At 35.5% G+C, this 20355-nt stretch overlaps 2 protein-coding genes across 5 annotated transcripts in view; both read left to right on the top strand.

The window, feature by feature from the left end:
* Positions 1 to 20355, top strand: part of nlgn3a (neuroligin 3a) — a 465555-nt gene that overhangs the window by 89453 nt on the left and 355747 nt on the right. The gene's annotated exons all lie outside the window — the stretch shown is intronic.
* Positions 16418 to 17920, top strand: LOC129827202 (uncharacterized). The gene has a single exon (XM_055887939.1). It carries the CDS (start codon positions 16418 to 16420, stop codon positions 17918 to 17920), a length of 1503 nt encoding a protein of 500 aa, XP_055743914.1.

Raw genomic sequence — 20355 nt, 5'->3', positions numbered from 1 at the left:
GATAGAATGGTATGTATCTGTTTAGAATGGATAGAATGGTATGTATCTGTTTAGAATGGATAGAATGGTATGTATCTGTTTAGAATGGATAGAATGGGTATGTATCTGTTTAGAATGGATAGAATGGTATGTATCTGTTTAGAATGGATAGAATGGTATGTATCTGTTTAGAATGGATAGAATGGTATGTATCTGTTTAGAATGGATAGAATGGGTATGTATCTGTTTAGAATGGATAGAATGGGTATGTATCTGTTTAGAATGGATAGAATGGGTATGTATCTGTTATAGAATGGATAGAATCGGTATGTATCTGTTTAGAATGGATAGAATGGTATGTATCTGTTTAGAATGGATAGAATGGTATGTATCTGTTTAGAATGGATAGAATGGGTATGTATCTGTTTAGAATGGATAGAATGGTATGTATCTGTTTAGAATGGATAGAATGGTATCTGTTTAGAATGGATAGAATGGGTATGTATCTGTTTAGAATGGATAGAATGGGTATGTATCTGTTTAGAATGGATAGAATGGTATGTATCTGTTTAGAATGGATAGAAGGGGTATGTATCTGTTATAGAATGGATAGAATGGGTATGTATCTGTTTAGAATGGATAGAATGGTATCCGTTTAGAATGGATAGAATGGTATGTATCTGTTTAGAATGGATAGAATGGTATGTATCTGTTTAGAATGGATAGAATGGGTATGTATCTGTTTAGAATGGATAGAATGGGTATGTATCTGTTACAGAATGGATAGAATGGTATGTATCTGTTTAGAATGGATAGAATGGTATGTATCTGTTTAGAATGGATAGAATGGTATCCGTTTAGAATGGATAGAATGGTATCCGTTTAGAATGGATAGAATGGGTATGTATCTGTTTAGAATGGATAGAATGGTATGTATCTGTTTATAATGGATAGAATGGGTATGTACCTGTTTAGAATGGATAGAATGGGTATGTATCTGTTTAGAATGGATAGAATGGTATCTGTTACAGAATGGATAGAATGGTATCTGTTTAGAATGGATAGAATGGTATCTGTTACAGAATGGATAGAATGGTATCTGTTTAGAATGGATAGAATGGTATGACTGTTACAGAATGGATAGAATGGTATGACTGTTTAGAATGGATAGAATGGTATCTGTTACAGAATGGATAGAATGGTATCTGTTTAGAATGGATAGAATGGTATGTATCTGTTACAGAATGGATAGAATGGGTATGTATCTGTTTAGAATGGATAGAATGGTATGACTGTTACAGAATGGATAGAATGGTATCTGTTTAGAATGGATAGAATGGGTATGTATCTGTTTAGAATGGATAGAATGGGTATGTATCTGTTATAGAATGGATAGAATGGGTATGTATCTGTTATAGAATGGATAGAATGGTATGTATCTGTTTAGAATGGATAGAATGGTATGTATCTGTTTAGAATGGATAGAATGGTATATTTTTAGAATGGATAGAATGGGTATGTATCTGTTTAGAATGGATAGAATGGTATGTATCTGTTTAGAATGGATAGAATGGGTATGTATCTGTTTAGAATGGATAGAATGGGTATGTATCTGTTTAGAATGGATAGAATGGTATGTATCTGTTTAGAATGGATAGAATGGGTATGTATCTGTTACAGAATGGATAGAATGGGTATGTATCTGTTTAGAATGGATAGAATGGTATGTATCTGTTTAGAATGGATAGAATGGGTATGTATCTGTTTAGAATGGATAGAATGGTATGTATCTGTTTAGAATGGATAGAATGGTATGTATCTGTTTAGAATGGATAGAATGGGTATGTATCTGTTTAGAATGGATAGAATGGTATGTATCTGTTTAGAATGGATAGAATGGGTATCTGTTTAGAATGGATAGAATGGGTATGTATCTGTTTAGAATGGATAGAATGGGTATGTATCTGTTTAGAATGGATAGAATGGTATGTATCTGTTTAGAATGGATAGAATGGTATGTATCTGTTTAGAATGGATAGAATGGGTATGTATCTGTTTAGAATGGATAGAATGGTATGTATCTGTTTAGAATGGATAGAATGGTATGTATCTGTTTAGAATGGATAGAATGGTATGTATCTGTTTAGAATGGATAGAATGGTATGTATCTGTTTAGAATGGATAGAATGGTATGTATCTGTTTAGAATGGATAGAATGGGTATGTATCTGTTTAGAATGGATAGAATGGTATGTATCTGTTTAGAATGGATAGAATGGTATGTATCTGTTTAGAATGGATAGAATGGGTATGTATCTGTTTAGAATGGATAGAATGGTATGTATCTGTTTAGAATGGATAGAATGGTATCTGTTTAGAATGGATAGAATGGGTATGTATCTGTTTAGAATGGATAGAATGGTATGTATCTGTTTAGAATGGATAGAATGGTATGTATCTGTTTAGAATGGATAGAATGGTATGTATCTGTTTAGAATGGATAGAATGGTATGTATCTGTTTAGAATGGATAGAATGGGTATGTATCTGTTTAGAATGGATAGAATGGTATGTATCTGTTTAGAATGGATAGAATGGTAGTCTGTTTAGAATGGATAGAATGGGTATGTATCTGTTTAGAATGGATAGAATGGTATGTATCTGTTTAGAATGGATAGAATGGTATGTATCTGTTTAGAATGGATAGAATGGTATGTATCTGTTTAGAATGGATAGAATGGTATGTATCTGTTTAGAATGGATAGAATGGTATGTATCTGTTTAGAATGGATAGAATGGTATGTATCTGTTTAGAATGGATAGAATGGTATGTATCTGTTTAGAATGGATAGAATGGTATGTATCTGTTTAGAATGGATAGAATGGTATGTATCTGTTTAGAATGGATAGAATGGTATGTATCTGTTTAGAATGGATAGAATGGTATGTATCTGTTTAGAATGGATAGAATGGTATGTATCTGTTTAGAATGGATAGAATGGTATGTATCTGTTTAGAATGGATAGAATGGTATGTATCTGTTTAGAATGGATAGAATGGTATGTATCTGTTTAGAATGGATAGAATGGTATGTATCTGTTTAGAATGGATAGAATGGTATGTATCTGTTTAGAATGGATAGAATGGTATGTATCTGTTTAGAATGGATAGAATGGGTATGTATCTGTTTAGAATGGATAGAATGGTATGTATCTGTTTAGAATGGATAGAATGGTATGTATCTGTTTAGAATGGATAGAATGGTATGTATCTGTTTAGAATGGATAGAATGGGTATGTATCTGTTTAGAATGGATAGAATGGGTATGTATCTGTTTAGAATGGATAGAATGGGTATGTATCTGTTTAGAATGGATAGAATGGTATCTGTTTAGAATGGATAGAATGGTATGTATCTGTTTAGAATGGATAGAATGGGTATGTATCTGTTTAGAATGGATAGAATGGTATGTATCTGTTTAGAATGGATAGAATGGTATGTATCTGTTTAGAATGGATAGAATGGGTATGTATCTGTTTAGAATGGATAGAATGGGTATGTATCTGTTTAGAATGGATAGAATGGTATGTATCTGTTTAGAATGGATAGAATGGGTATGTATCTGTTTAGAATGGATAGAATGGTATGTATCTGTTTAGAATGGATAGAATGGTATGTATCTGTTTAGAATGGATAGAATGGGTATGTATCTGTTTAGAATGGATAGAATGGTATGTATCTGTTTAGAATGGATAGAATGGGTATGTATCTGTTTAGAATGGATAGAATGGTATGTATCTGTTTAGAATGGATAGAATGGTATGTATCTGTTTAGAATGGATAGAATGGTATGTATCTGTTTAGAATGGATAGAATGGGTATGTATCTGTTTAGAATGGATAGAATGGTATGTATCTGTTTAGAATGGATAGAATGGTATGTATCTGTTTAGAATGGATAGAATGGGTATGTATCTGTTTAGAATGGATAGAATGGTATGTATCTGTTTAGAATGGATAGAATGGTATGTATCTGTTTAGAATGGATAGAATGGGTATGTATCTGTTTAGAATGGATAGAATGGGTATGTATCTGTTTAGAATGGATAGAATGGTATCCGTTTAGAATGGATAGAATGGGTATGTATCTGTTTAGAATGGATAGAATGGTATGTATCTGTTTAGAATGGATAGAATGGTATGTATCTGTTTAGAATGGATAGAATGGGTATGTATCTGTTTAGAATGGATAGAATGGTATGTATCTGTTTAGAATGGATAGAATGGTATGTATCTGTTTAGAATGGATAGAATGGTATGTATCTGTTTAGAATGGATAGAATGGTATGTATCTGTTTAGAATGGATAGAATGGTATGTATCTGTTTAGAATGGATAGAATGGGTATGTATCTGTTTAGAATGGATAGAATGGTATGTATCTGTTTAGAATGGATAGAATGGGTATGTATCTGTTTAGAATGGATAGAATGGTATGTATCTGTTTAGAATGGATAGAATGGTATGTATCTGTTTAGAATGGATAGAATGGGTATGTATCTGTTTAGAATGGATAGAATGGTATGTATCTGTTTAGAATGGATAGAATGGTATGTATCTGTTTAGAATGGATAGAATGGTATGTATCTGTTTAGAATGGATAGAATGGGTATGTATCTGTTTAGAATGGATAGAATGGTATGTATCTGTTTAGAATGGATAGAATGGTATGTATCTGTTTAGAATGGATAGAATGGTATGTATCTGTTTAGAATGGATAGAATGGTATGTATCTGTTTAGAATGGATAGAATGGGTATGTATCTGTTTAGAATGGATAGAATGGTATGTATCTGTTTAGAATGGATAGAATGGGTATGTATCTGTTTAGAATGGATAGAATGGGTATGTATCTGTTTAGAATGGATAGAATGGTATGTATCTGTTTAGAATGGATAGAATGGGTATGTATCTGTTTAGAATGGATAGAATGGTATGTATCTGTTTAGAATGGATAGAATGGTATGTATCTGTTTAGAATGGATAGAATGGTATGTATCTGTTTAGAATGGATAGAATGGTATGTATCTGTTTAGAATGGATAGAATGGTATGTATCTGTTTAGAATGGATAGAATGGGTATGTATCTGTTTAGAATGGATAGAATGGGTATGTATCTGTTTAGAATGGATAGAATGGGTATGTATCTGTTTAGAATGGATAGAATGGTATGTATCTGTTTAGAATGGATAGAATGGTATGTATCTGTTTAGAATGGATAGAATGGGTATGTATCTGTTTAGAATGGATAGAATGGTATGTATCTGTTTAGAATGGATAGAATGGTATGTATCTGTTTAGAATGGATAGAATGGGTATGTATCTGTTTAGAATGGATAGAATGGTATGTATCTGTTTAGAATGGATAGAATGGGTATGTATCTGTTTAGAATGGATAGAATGGTATGTATCTGTTTAGAATGGATAGAATGGTATGTATCTGTTTAGAATGGATAGAATGGGTATGTATCTGTTTAGAATGGATAGAATGGGTATGTATCTGTTTAGAATGGATAGAATGGTATGTATCTGTTTAGAATGGATAGAATGGGTATGTATCTGTTTAGAATGGATAGAATGGTATGTATCTGTTTAGAATGGATAGAATGGTATGTATCTGTTTAGAATGGATAGAATGGGTATGTATCTGTTTAGAATGGATAGAATGGTATGTATCTGTTTAGAATGGATAGAATGGTATGTATCTGTTTAGAATGGATAGAATGGTATGTATCTGTTTAGAATGGATAGAATGGTATGTATCTGTTTAGAATGGATAGAATGGTATGTATCTGTTTAGAATGGATAGAATGGTATGTATCTGTTTAGAATGGATAGAATGGGTATGTATCTGTTTAGAATGGATAGAATGGGTATGTATCTGTTTAGAATGGATAGAATGGTATGTATCTGTTTAGAATGGATAGAATGGTATGTATCTGTTTAGAATGGATAGAATGGTATGTATCTGTTTAGAATGGATAGAATGGTATGTATCTGTTTAGAATGGATAGAATGGTATGTATCTGTTTAGAATGGATAGAATGGTATGTATCTGTTTAGAATGGATAGAATGGTATGTATCTGTTTAGAATGGATAGAATGGTATGTATCTGTTTAGAATGGATAGAATGGGTATGTATCTGTTTAGAATGGATAGAATGGGTATGTATCTGTTTAGAATGGATAGAATGGTATGTATCTGTTTAGAATGGATAGAATGGTATGTATCTGTTTAGAATGGATAGAATGGTATGTATCTGTTTAGAATGGATAGAATGGTATGTATCTGTTTAGAATGGATAGAATGGTATGTATCTGTTTAGAATGGATAGAATGGTATGTATCTGTTTAGAATGGATAGAATGGTATGTATCTGTTTAGAATGGATAGAATGGTATGTATCTGTTTAGAATGGATAGAATGGGTATGTATCTGTTTAGAATGGATAGAATGGTATGTATCTGTTTAGAATGGATAGAATGGTATGTATCTGTTTAGAATGGATAGAATGGTATGTATCTGTTTAGAATGGATAGAATGGTATGTATCTGTTTAGAATGGATAGAATGGTATGTATCTGTTTAGAATGGATAGAATGGTATGTATCTGTTTAGAATGGATAGAATGGTATGTATCTGTTTAGAATGGATAGAATGGTATGTATCTGTTTAGAATGGATAGAATGGTATGTATCTGTTTAGAATGGATAGAATGGTATGTATCTGTTTAGAATGGATAGAATGGTATGTATCTGTTTAGAATGGATAGAATGGTATGTATCTGTTTAGAATGGATAGAATGGGTATGTATCTGTTTAGAATGGATAGAATGGTATGTATCTGTTTAGAATGGATAGAATGGTATGTATCTGTTTAGAATGGATAGAATGGTATGTATCTGTTTAGAATGGATAGAATGGTATGTATCTGTTTAGAATGGATAGAATGGTATGTATCTGTTTAGAATGGATAGAATGGTATGTATCTGTTTAGAATGGATAGAATGGTATGTATCTGTTTAGAATGGATAGAATGGGTATGTATCTGTTTAGAATGGATAGAATGGTATGTATCTGTTTAGAATGGATAGAATGGTATGTATCTGTTTAGAATGGATAGAATGGTATGTATCTGTTTAGAATGGATAGAATGGTATGTATCTGTTTAGAATGGATAGAATGGTATGTATCTGTTTAGAATGGATAGAATGGGTATGTATCTGTTTAGAATGGATAGAATGGTATGTATCTGTTTAGAATGGATAGAATGGTATGTATCTGTTTAGAATGGATAGAATGGGTATGTATCTGTTTAGAATGGATAGAATGGTATGTATCTGTTTAGAATGGATAGAATGGTATGTATCTGTTTAGAATGGATAGAATGGTATGTATCTGTTTAGAATGGATAGAATGGTATGTATCTGTTTAGAATGGATAGAATGGGTATGTATCTGTTATAGAATGGATAGAATGGTATGTATCTGTTTAGAATGGATAGAATGGTATGTATCTGTTTAGAATGGATAGAATGGTATGTATCTGTTTAGAATGGATAGAATGGTATGTATCTGTTTAGAATGGATAGAATGGTATGTATCTGTTTAGAATGGATAGAATGGTATGTATCTGTTTAGAATGGATAGAATGGGTATGTATCTGTTTAGAATGGATAGAATGGTATGTATCTGTTTAGAATGGATAGAATGGTATGTATCTGTTTAGAATGGATAGAATGGTATGTATCTGTTTAGAATGGATAGAATGGTATGTATCTGTTTAGAATGGATAGAATGGTATGTATCTGTTTAGAATGGATAGAATGGTATGTATCTGTTTAGAATGGATAGAATGGTATGTATCTGTTTAGAATGGATAGAATGGGTATGTATCTGTTTAGAATGGATAGAATGGTATGTATCTGTTTAGAATGGATAGAATGGTATGTATCTGTTTAGAATGGATAGAATGGTATGTATCTGTTTAGAATGGATAGAATGGGTATGTATCTGTTTAGAATGGATAGAATGGTATGTATCTGTTTAGAATGGATAGAATGGTATGTATCTGTTTAGAATGGATAGAATGGGTATGTATCTGTTTAGAATGGATAGAATGGTATGTATCTGTTATAGAATGGATAGAATGGGTATGTATCTGTTTAGAATGGATAGAATGGGTATGTATCTGTTACAGAATGGATAGAATGGGTATGTATCTGTTTAGAATGGATAGAATGGGTATGTATCTGTTTAGAATGGATAGAATGGGTATGTATCTGTTTAGAATGGATAGAATGGTATGTATCTGTTTAGAATGGATAGAATGGTATGTATCTGTTTAGAATGGATAGAATGGTATGTATCTGTTTAGAATGGATAGAATGGTATGTATCTGTTTAGAATGGATAGAATGGTATGTATCTGTTTAGAATGGATAGAATGGTATGTATCTGTTTAGAATGGATAGAATGGTATGTATCTGTTTAGAATGGATAGAATGGTATGTATCTGTTTAGAATGGATAGAATGGTATGTATCTGTTTAGAATGGATAGAATGGGTATGTATCTGTTTAGAATGGATAGAATGGGTATGTATCTGTTTAGAATGGATAGAATGGTATGTATCTGTTTAGAATGGATAGAATGGTATGTATCTGTTTAGAATGGATAGAATGGTATGTATCTGTTTAGAATGGATAGAATGGGTATGTATCTGTTTAGAATGGATAGAATGGTATGTATCTGTTTAGAATGGATAGAATGGTATGTATCTGTTTAGAATGGATAGAATGGGTATGTATCTGTTTAGAATGGATAGAATGGTATGTATCTGTTTAGAATGGATAGAATGGTATGTATCTGTTTAGAATGGATAGAATGGGTATGTATCTGTTTAGAATGGATAGAATGGTATGTATCTGTTTAGAATGGATAGAATGGTATGTATCTGTTTAGAATGGATAGAATGGTATGTATCTGTTTAGAATGGATAGAATGGGTATGTATCTGTTTAGAATGGATAGAATGGTATGTATCTGTTTAGAATGGATAGAATGGGTATGTATCTGTTTCAGAATGGATAGAATGGGTATGTATCTGTTTAGAATGGATAGAATGGGTATGTATCTGTTTAGAATGGATAGAATGGTATGTATCTGTTTAGAATGGATAGAATGGTATGTATCTGTTTAGAATGGATAGAATGGGTATGTATCTGTTTAGAATGGATAGAATGGTATGTATCTGTTTAGAATGGATAGAATGGGTATGTATCTGTTTAGAATGGATAGAATGGTATGTATCTGTTTAGAATGGATAGAATGGTATGTATCTGTTACAGAATGGATAGAATGGTATGTATCTGTTTAGAATGGATAGAATGGTATGTATCTGTTTAGAATGGATAGAATGGGTATGTATCTGTTTAGAATGGATAGAATGGTATGTATCTGTTTAGAATGGATAGAATGGTATGTATCTGTTTAGAATGGATAGAATGGTATGTATCTGTTTAGAATGGATAGAATGGTATGTATCTGTTTAGAATGGATAGAATGGTATGTATCTGTTTAGAATGGATAGAATGGTATGTATCTGTTTAGAATGGATAGAATGGGTATGTATCTGTTTAGAATGGATAGAATGGTATGTATCTGTTTAGAATGGATAGAATGGTATGTATCTGTTTAGAATGGATAGAATGGTATCTGTTTAGAATGGATAGAATGGTATGTATCTGTTTAGAATGGATAGAATGGGTATGTATCTGTTTAGAATGGATAGAATGGTATGTATCTGTTTAGAATGGATAGAATGGGTATGTATCTGTTTAGAATGGATAGAATGGTATGTATCTGTTTAGAATGGATAGAATGGTATGTATCTGTTTAGAATGGATAGAATGGGTATGTATCTGTTTAGAATGGATAGAATGGGTATGTATCTGTTTAGAATGGATAGAATGGGTATGTATCTGTTTAGAATGGATAGAATGGGTATGTATCTGTTTAGAATGGATAGAATGGTATGTATCTGTTTAGAATGGATAGAATGGTATGTATCTGTTTAGAATGGATAGAATGGGTATGTATCTGTTTAGAATGGATAGAATGGGTATGTATCTGTTTAGAATGGATAGAATGGTATGTATCTGTTTAGAATGGATAGAATGGTATGTATCTGTTTAGAATGGATCGAATGGGTATGTATCTGTTACAGAATGGATAGAATGGTATGTATCTGTTTAGAATGGATAGAATGGGTATGTATCTGTTTAGAATGGATAGAATGGTATGTATCTGTTTAGAATGGATAGAATGGTATGTATCTGTTTAGAATGGATAGAATGGTATCTGTTTAGAATGGATAGAATGGTATGTATCTGTTTAGAATGGATAGAATGGTATGTATCTGTTTAGAATGGATAGAATGGGTATGTATCTGTTTAGAATGGATAGAATGGGTATGTATCTGTTTAGAATGGATAGAATGGTATGTATCTGTTTAGAATGGATAGAATGGTATGTATCTGTTTAGAATGGATAGAATGGGTATGTATCTGTTTAGAATGGATAGAATGGTATGTATCTGTTTAGAATGGATAGAATGGTATGTATCTGTTTAGAATGGATAGAATGGTATGTATCTGTTTAGAATGGATAGAATGGTATGTATCTGTTTAGAATGGATAGAATGGTATGTATCTGTTTAGAATGGATAGAATGGTATGTATCTGTTTAGAATGGATAGAATGGGTATGTATCTGTTTAGAATGGATAGAATGGTATGTATCTGTTTAGAATGGATAGAATGGGTATGTATCTGTTTAGAATGGATAGAATGGTATGTATCTGTTTAGAATGGATAGAATGGTATGTATCTGTTTAGAATGGATAGAATGGGTATGTATCTGTTTAGAATGGATAGAATGGTATGTATCTGTTTAGAATGGATAGAATGGGTATGTATCTGTTTAGAATGGATAGAATGGTATGTATCTGTTTAGAATGGATAGAATGGTATGTATCTGTTTAGAATGGATAGAATGGTATGTATCTGTTTAGAATGGATAGAATGGGTATGTATCTGTTTAGAATGGATAGAATGGTATGTATCTGTTTAGAATGGATAGAATGGGTATGTATCTGTTTAGAATGGATAGAATGGGTATGTATCTGTTTAGAATGGATAGAATGGGTATGTATCTGTTTAGAATGGATAGAATGGTATGTATCTGTTTAGAATGGATAGAATGGTATGTATCTGTTTAGAATGGATAGAATGGTATGTATCTGTTTAGAATGGATAGAATGGTATGTATCTGTTTAGAATGGATAGAATGGGTATGTATCTGTTTAGAATGGATAGAATGGTATGTATCTGTTTAGAATGGATAGAATGGTATGTATCTGTTTAGAATGGATAGAATGGGTATGTATCTGTTTAGAATGGATAGAATGGGTATGTATCTGTTTAGAATGGATAGAATGGTATGTATCTGTTTAGAATGGATAGAATGGGTATGTATCTGTTTAGAATGGATAGAATGGTATGTATCTGTTTAGAATGGATAGAATGGGTATGTATCTGTTTAGAATGGATAGAATGGTATGTATCTGTTTAGAATGGATAGAATGGGTATGTATCTGTTTAGAATGGATAGAATGGTATGTATCTGTTTAGAATGGATAGAATGGGTATGTATCTGTTTAGAATGGATAGAATGGTATGTATCTGTTTAGAATGGATAGAATGGTATGTATCTGTTTAGAATGGATAGAATGGTATGTATCTGTTTAGAATGGATAGAATGGGTATGTATCTGTTTAGAATGGATAGAATGGTATGTATCTGTTTAGAATGGATAGAATGGGTATGTATCTGTTTAGAATGGATAGAATGGTATCTGTTTAGAATGGATAGAATGGGTATGTATCTGTTTAGAATGGATAGAATGGTATGTATCTGTTTAGAATGGATAGAATGGGTATGTATCTGTTTAGAATGGATAGAATGGGTATGTATCTGTTTAGAATGGATAGAATGGTATGTATCTGTTTAGAATGGATAGAATGGTATGTATCTGTTTAGAATGGATAGAATGGGTATGTATCTGTTTAGAATGGATAGAATGGTATGTATCTGTTTAGAATGGATAGAATGGGTATGTATCTGTTTAGAATGGATAGAATGGGTATGTATCTGTTTAGAATGGATAGAATGGTATGTATCTGTTTAGAATGGATAGAATGGTATGTATCTGTTTAGAATGGATAGAATGGTATGTATCTGTTTAGAATGGATAGAATGGGTATGTATCTGTTTAGAATGGATAGAATGGGTATGTATCTGTTTAGAATGGATAGAATGGGTATGTATCTGTTTAGAATGGATAGAATGGTATGTATCTGTTTAGAATGGATAGAATGGTATGTATCTGTTTAGAATGGATAGAATGGTATGTATCTGTTTAGAATGGATAGAATGGGTATGTATCTGTTTAGAATGGATAGAATGGTATGTATCTGTTTAGAATGGATAGAATGGTATGTATCTGTTTAGAATGGATAGAATGGTATGTATCTGTTTAGAATGGATAGAATGGGTATGTATCTGTTTAGAATGGATAGAATGGTATGTATCTGTTTAGAATGGATAGAATGGGTATGTATCTGTTTAGAATGGATAGAATGGTATGTATCTGTTTAGAATGGATAGAATGGTATGTATCTGTTTAGAATGGATAGAATGGTATGTATCTGTTTAGAATGGATAGAATGGTATGTATCTGTTTAGAATGGATAGAATGGTATGTATCTGTTTAGAATGGATAGAATGGTATGTATCTGTTTAGAATGGATAGAATGGTATGTATCTGTTTAGAATGGATAGAATGGTATGTATCTGTTTAGAATGGATAGAATGGTATGTATCTGTTTAGAATGGATAGAATGGTATGTATCTGTTTAGAATGGATAGAATGGTATGTATCTGTTTAGAATGGATAGAATGGTATGTATCTGTTTAGAATGGATAGAATGGTATGTATCTGTTTAGAATGGATAGAATGGTATGTATCTGTTTAGAATGGATAGAATGGTATGTATCTGTTTAGAATGGATAGAATGGTATGTATCTGTTTAGAATGGATAGAATGGTATGTATCTGTTTAGAATGGATAGAATGGTATGTATCTGTTTAGAATGGATAGAATGGTATGTATCTGTTATAGAATGGATAGAATGGGTATGTATCTGTTTAGAATGGATAGAATGGTATGTATCTGTTTAGAATGGATAGAATGGTATGTATCTGTTTAGAATGGATAGAATGGTATGTATCTGTTTAGAATGGATAGAATGGTATGTATCTGTTTAGAATGGATAGAATGGATATGTATCTGTTTAGAATGGATAGAATGGTATGTATCTGTTTAGAATGGATAGAATGGTATCTGTTTAGAATGGATAGAATGGTATGTATCTGTTTAGAATGGATAGAATGGGTATGTATCTGTTTAGAATGGATAGAATGGTATGTATCTGTTTAGAATGGATAGAATGGTATGTATCTGTTTAGAATGGATAGAATGGTATGTATCTGTTTAGAATGGATAGAATGGTATGTATCTGTTTAGAATGGATAGAATGGGTATTTATCTGTTTAGAATGGATATAATGGGTATGTATCTGTTACAGAATGGATAGAATGGTATGTATCTGTTTAGAATGGATAGAATGGTATGTATCTGTTTAGAATGGATAGAATGGTATGTATCTGTTTAGAATGGATAGAATGGTATGTATCTGTTTAGAATGGATAGAATGGTATGTATCTGTTTAGAATGGATAGAATGGTATGTATCTGTTTAGAATGGATAGAATGGTATGTATCTGTTTAGAATGGATAGAATGGTATGTATCTGTTTAGAATGGATAGAATGGTATGTATCTGTTTAGAATGGATAGAATGGTATGTATCTGTTTAGAATGGATAGAATGGTATGTATCTGTTTAGAATGGATAGAATGGTATGTATCTGTTTAGAATGGATAGAATGGTATGTATCTGTTTAGAATGGATAGAATGGTATGTATCTGTTTAGAATGGATATGTATCTGTTTAGAATGGATAGAATGGGTATGTATCTGTTTAGAATGGATAGAATGGTATGTATCTGTTTAGAATGGATAGAATGGATATGTATCTGTTTAGAATGGATAGAATGGTATGTATCTGTTTAGAATGGATATGTATCTGTTTAGAATGGATAGAATGGGTATGTATCTGTTTAGAATGGATAGAATGGTATGTATCTGTTTAGAATGGATAGAATGGTATGTATCTGTTTAGAATGGATAGAATGGATATGTATCTGTTTAGAATGGATAGAATGGTATGTATCTGTTTAGAATGGATAGAATGGATATGTATCTGTTTAGAATGGATAGAATGGTATGTATCTGTTTAGAATGGATATGTATCTGTTTAGAATGGATAGAATGGTATGTATCTGTTTAGAATGGATAGAATGGGTATGTATCTGTTTAGAATGGATAGAATGGTATGTATCTGTTTAGAATGGATAGAATGGTTATGTATCTGTTTAGAATGGATAGAATGGTATGTATCTGTTTAGAATGGATATGTATCTGTTTAGAATGGATAGAATGGTATGTATCTGTTTAGAATGGATATGTATCTGTTTAGAATGGATAGAATGGGTATGTATCTGTTTAGAATGGATAGAATGGTATGTATCTGTTTAGAATGGATAGAATGGTATGTATCTGTTTAGAATGGATAGAATGGTATGTATCTGTTTAGAATGGATAGAATGGTATGTATCTGTTTAGAATGGATATGTATCTGTTTAGAATGGATAGAATGGGTATGTATCTGTTTAGAATGGATAGAATGGTATGTATCTGTTTAGAATGGACAGAATGGTATGTATCTGTTTAGAATGGATAGAATGGGTATTTATCTGTTTAGAATGGATATAATGGGTATGTATCTGTTACAGAATGGATAGAATGGTATGTATCTGTTTAGAATGGATAGAATGGTATGTATCTGTTTAGAATGGATAGAATGGTATGTATCTGTTTAGAATGGATAGAATGGTATGTATCTGTTTAGAATGGATAGAATGGTATGTATCTGTTTAGAATGGATAGAATGGTATGTATCTGTTTAGAATGGATAGAATGGTATGTATCTGTTTAGAATGGATAGAATGGTATGTATCTGTTTAGAATGGATAGAATGGGTATTTATCTGTTTAGAATGGATAGAATGGTATGTATCTGTTTAGAATGGATAGAATGGGTATGTATCTGTTTAGAATGGATAGAATGGTATGTATCTGTTTAGAATGGATAGAATGGTATGTATCTGTTTAGAATGGATAGAATGGTATGTATCTGTTACAGAATGGATAGAATGGTATCTGTTACAGAATGGATAGAATGGGTATGTATCTGTTATAGAATGGATAGAATGGTATGTATCTGTTTAGAATGGATAGAATGGTATGTATCTGTTTAGAATGGATAGAATGGGTATGTATCTGTTTAGAATGGATAGAATGGTATGTATCTGTTTAGAATGGATAGAATGGTATCTGTTTAGAATGGATAGAATGGTATCTGTTACAGAATGGATAGAATGGTATGTATCTGTTTAGAATGGATAGAATGGTATGTATCTGTTTAGAATGGATAGAATGGGTATGTATCTGTTTAGAATGGATAGAATGGTATGTATCTGTTTAGAATGGATAGAATGGTATCTGTTTAGAATGGATAGAATGGTATCTGTTACAGAATGGATAGAATGGTATGTATCTGTTTAGAATGGATAGAATGGTATCTGTTTAGAATGGATAGAATGGTATCTGTTTAGAATGGATAGAATGGGTATGTATCTGTTACAGAATGGATAGAATGGTATGTATCTGTTTAGAATGGATAGAATGGTATGTATCTGTTATAGAATGGATAGAATGGTATGTATCTGTTACAGAATGGATAGAATGGTATGTATCTGTTTAGAATGGATAGAATGGTATCTGTTTAGAATGGATAGAATGGTATGTATCTGTTTAGAATGGATAGAATGGTATGTATCTCTATAGAATGGATAGAATGGTATGTATCTGTTTAGAATGGATAGAATGGTATCTGTTTAGAATGGATAGAATGGTATGTATCTGTTTAGAATGGATAGAATGGGTATGTATCTGTTTAGAATGGATAGAATGGTATGTATCTGTTTAGAATGGATAGAATGGGTATGTATCTGTTTAGAATGGATAGAATGGGTATGTATCTGTTACAGAATGGATAGAATGGTATGTATCTGTTACAGAATGGATAGAATGGGTATGTACAGTTGCCCCCTCCAAGCACGGCACTCCCCCGACAGTTGCCCCCTCCAAGCACGGCACTCCCCCGACATTTCCCCCCTCCAAGCACGGCACTCCCCCGACAGTTGCCCCCTCCAAGCACGGCACTCCCCCGACAGTTGCCCCCTCCAAGCACGGCACTCCCCCGACAGTTGCCCCCTCCAAGCACGGCACTCCCCCGACAGTTGCCCCCTCCCAGCACGGCACTCCCCCGACAGTTGCCCCCTCCAAGCACGGCACTCCCCCGACAGTTGCCCACTCCAAGCACGGCACTCCCCCGACAGTTGCCCCCTCCAAGCACGGCACTCCCCCTACAGTTGCCCCCCCAAGCACGGCACTCCCCCGACAGTTGCCCCCTCCAAGCACGGCACTCCCCCGACAGTTGCCCCCTCCAAGCACGGCACTCCCCCGACAGTTGCCCCCTCCAAGCACGGCACTCCCCCGACAGTTGCCCCCTCAAGCACGGCACTCCCCCGACAGTTGCCCCCTCCAAGCACGGCACTTCCCCGACAGTTGCCCCCTCCAAGCACGGCACTCCCCCGACAGTTGCCCCCTCCAAGCACGGCACTCCCCCGACAGTTGCCCCCTCCAAGCACGGCACTCCCCCGACAGTTGCCCCCTCCAAGCACGGCACTCCCCCGACAGTTGCCCCCTCCAAGCACGGCACTCCCCCGACAGTTGCCCCCTCCAAGCACGGCACTCCCCCGACAGTTGCCCCCTCCCAGCACGGCACTCCCCCGACAGTTGCCCCCTCCAAGCACGGCACTCCCCCGACAGTTGCCCCCTCCAAGCACGGCACTCCCCCGACAGTTGCCCCCTCCAAGCACGGCACTCCCCCTACAGTTGCCCCCCCAAGCACGGCACTCCCCCGACAGTTGCCCCCTCCAAGCACGGCACTCCCCCGACAGTTGCCCCCTCCAAGCACGGCACTCCCCCGACAGTTGCCCCCTCCAAGCACGGCACTCCCCCGACAGTTGCCCCCTCAAGCACGGCACTCCCCCGACAGTTGCCCCCTCCAAGCACGGCACTTCCCCGACAGTTGTCCCCTCCAAGCACGGCACTCCCCCGACAGTTGCCCCCTCCAAGCACGGCACTCCCCCGACAGTTGCCCCCTCCAAGCACGGCACTCCCCCGACAGTTGCCCCCTCCAAGCACGGCACTCCCCCGACAGTTGCCCCCTCCAAGCACGGCACTCCCCCGACAGTTGCCCCCTCCAAGCACGTCACTCCCCCGACAGTTGCCCCCTCCAAGCACGGCACTCCCCCGACAGTTGCCCCCTCCAAGCACGGCACTCCCCCGACAGTTGCCCCCTCCAAGCACGGCACTCCCCCGACAGTTGCCCCCTCCAAGCACGGCACTCCCCCGACAGTTGCCCCCTCCAAGCACGGCACTCCCCCGACAGTTGCCCCCTCCAAGCACGGCAGTGTAAACAGAATTGTCTCGTTGAGCCCAGCATTCATACAGCAACAATACTAATAGCAGAGACATGATTTTGAAACAGTTGAAATGTATACACATTTTTATGATATTTGAGAGTTGTTTTATTGAGTTTTCACCTGAAATGACATCTTTATCATATTATTCAAACAGATATTATGATAAATTGAATTGAAACTTGTATCTCAGAATGGTAAGTGGTGAAATAAGTATAGCCAGTTATAATTGTAATGGCTTAGCTGATAATAAGAAAAGACGATCAGTATTTACCTGGCTAAAAGAGAAGGAATATAATATCTATTGTTTACAGGAAACTCATTCAACAGTTTTAGATGAAGTTTTGTGGAAAAAGGACTTGGGGGTGGTGGAATATATTTCTCCCATGGACAAAGAAACTAAAAAGGGGTGATGGTTTTAATTAACAGTAATTTTGATCCAAATGTGCAAATTGTCCAAACAGATCCGCAAGTTAGATGGATTATACATATATATATTATCTACGTCACCTGCTTTGGAAATGTTGACACTTGTTTCCCCATGCCAATAAAGCCCCATGAATTGAAATGAATTGAATTGGATTCTTTTAAATACACTACATGACCAAAAGTATGTGGACACCTGCTCGTCAAACATCTCTTTCCAAAATCATGGCATGTTCCCTTTGCTGCTCCTCTCTTCTGGGAAGATTTTCCACCAGACGTTGGAACATTTGTATAATCTTATGAGAGGGGGAAACGTTCATGTTTGATATGCTAACGTTATTAGCTGTGATATTGTCTTGCCATCTACATTTACCTAATGCGTGTTCATATGAGGAAATAAACCCTTTAATTGTCTGCACATGCTTGTGAATTATCGTATTATTCCAGAGTGTAGCTAGTACGCTTTGATGATATACGTACCGTATTTCAAAATACTGACAGTAACATTTTCAATACCTTTTTAGTGTGTGTGTGTGTGGGGGGGGGGGGGGGGGGCACGTACTACGCCACCTCTTATAACAATAAGTTAAGTATAATTATAAGAAATCTAAGATGTGACAAATAGATTATATCCAGCTCAGGACTCCAGCTCTGCATGTGGTTTGCTAACTTGCTAGCTAAGTGGCTCAATGTCAAGATCAAGCTTCTTGGTTACAGCAGAGATATTTACATTTACATTTTACATTTAAGTCATTTAGCAGACGCTCTTATCCAGAGCGACTTACAAATTGGCATTCAACCCCGTCCTGGATCAACATCTCCTCTGCTTAAATCGTTTTGGGAAATAGCATCCCTTGTGTGCACATTGGGTAATAGCGTAAACCTCGGTATGGTACAGAAACGGTATGACGGTATAAACCGTTGGATCCAGCCCATCCCTAGTAGCTAGCTGATAAGTTTTAGAGTAAGTTGGCATCGTTAAATAGTTCTGTTTGCAAGCTAACTGGCTAGTGGCTACTGTAATACTGATATTTACCGGAAATATGGAGCTGCAGAACAAGTTGGTCAAGTTGACAGACACAACAGAAGATAAGGCAACGATGTCATGTAAATTGAAATCTCGCTGCACTGCCTCAAATTTTCGTAAATGACAATAGCCTTTTAAGTTTTCATAGTTTGCTCTGTTCCATTTGAGTGTGAACATCAGATGCGCTATAACAGTGTGTCCCGATAGGGCAGGCCGGGGCAACTCCAGTCCTCTAGGGGCCTGATTGGTGTCACACTATTCTCCCATCATCCCTTGCAAACACAGCTGATTTAATGTAATTGAATTCTAAACTGAAGATCATGATTAGGTGATTATTGGAGTCAGGTGTGTTAGCTGGGACTGGGGCAGAACTGTGACACCAATCAGGCCCTCGAGGACTGGAGTTACCTACTTTAGAGTCTCTGTGGGCCTTGCATAGTCTCTTCCCATTACGAGTCTATCCGTTTGGCACACCTGTAATTATAGCATTACTAGTATGTAGCCCGTACAGACATCTACTCAGGTCAGATTACATGTTGCCTGTATTATATTACAACTTTCCACCCCTAATGTTTCACTCAGTATCTCCAGCCTTTTGTTGAAGAGGAGGAGGTAATAACAGTGGATTTAGGATCTCTCAAAGCAACCAGGCCATTGATTCTTTCTCTGTATCAGACTTGATTTACTATCTCTAGTCTAAGGTTATCATTTAGAGTAGCATGAAAGACCCAGTCTCTCACCCTCTCTCTCTCTCTCTCACCCTCCCTCTCTCACTCTCTTTCTCTCTCTCTCTCTCTCTCTCTCTCTCTCTCTCTCTCTCTCTCTCTCTCTCTCTCTCTCTCTCTCTCTCTCTCTCTCACCCTCACTCTTTCATCTCTCACTCTCTTTCTCCCTCTCTCTCTCTCTCACCCTCTCCCTCACTCTCTCTCTCTCTCTCTCTCTCTCGCGCTCGCTCACACACTCTCTTGCTCTCTCTCTCTCTCTCGCTCACACACTCTCTTGCTCTCTCTCTCTCGCTCACACAC

This window comes from Salvelinus fontinalis, chromosome 29 (genome assembly GCF_029448725.1).
Source record: "Salvelinus fontinalis isolate EN_2023a chromosome 29, ASM2944872v1, whole genome shotgun sequence".
Classification (NCBI taxonomy): Eukaryota; Metazoa; Chordata; class Actinopteri; order Salmoniformes; family Salmonidae; genus Salvelinus; species Salvelinus fontinalis.
This window is presented reverse-complemented; position numbering and strand designations above follow the sequence as displayed.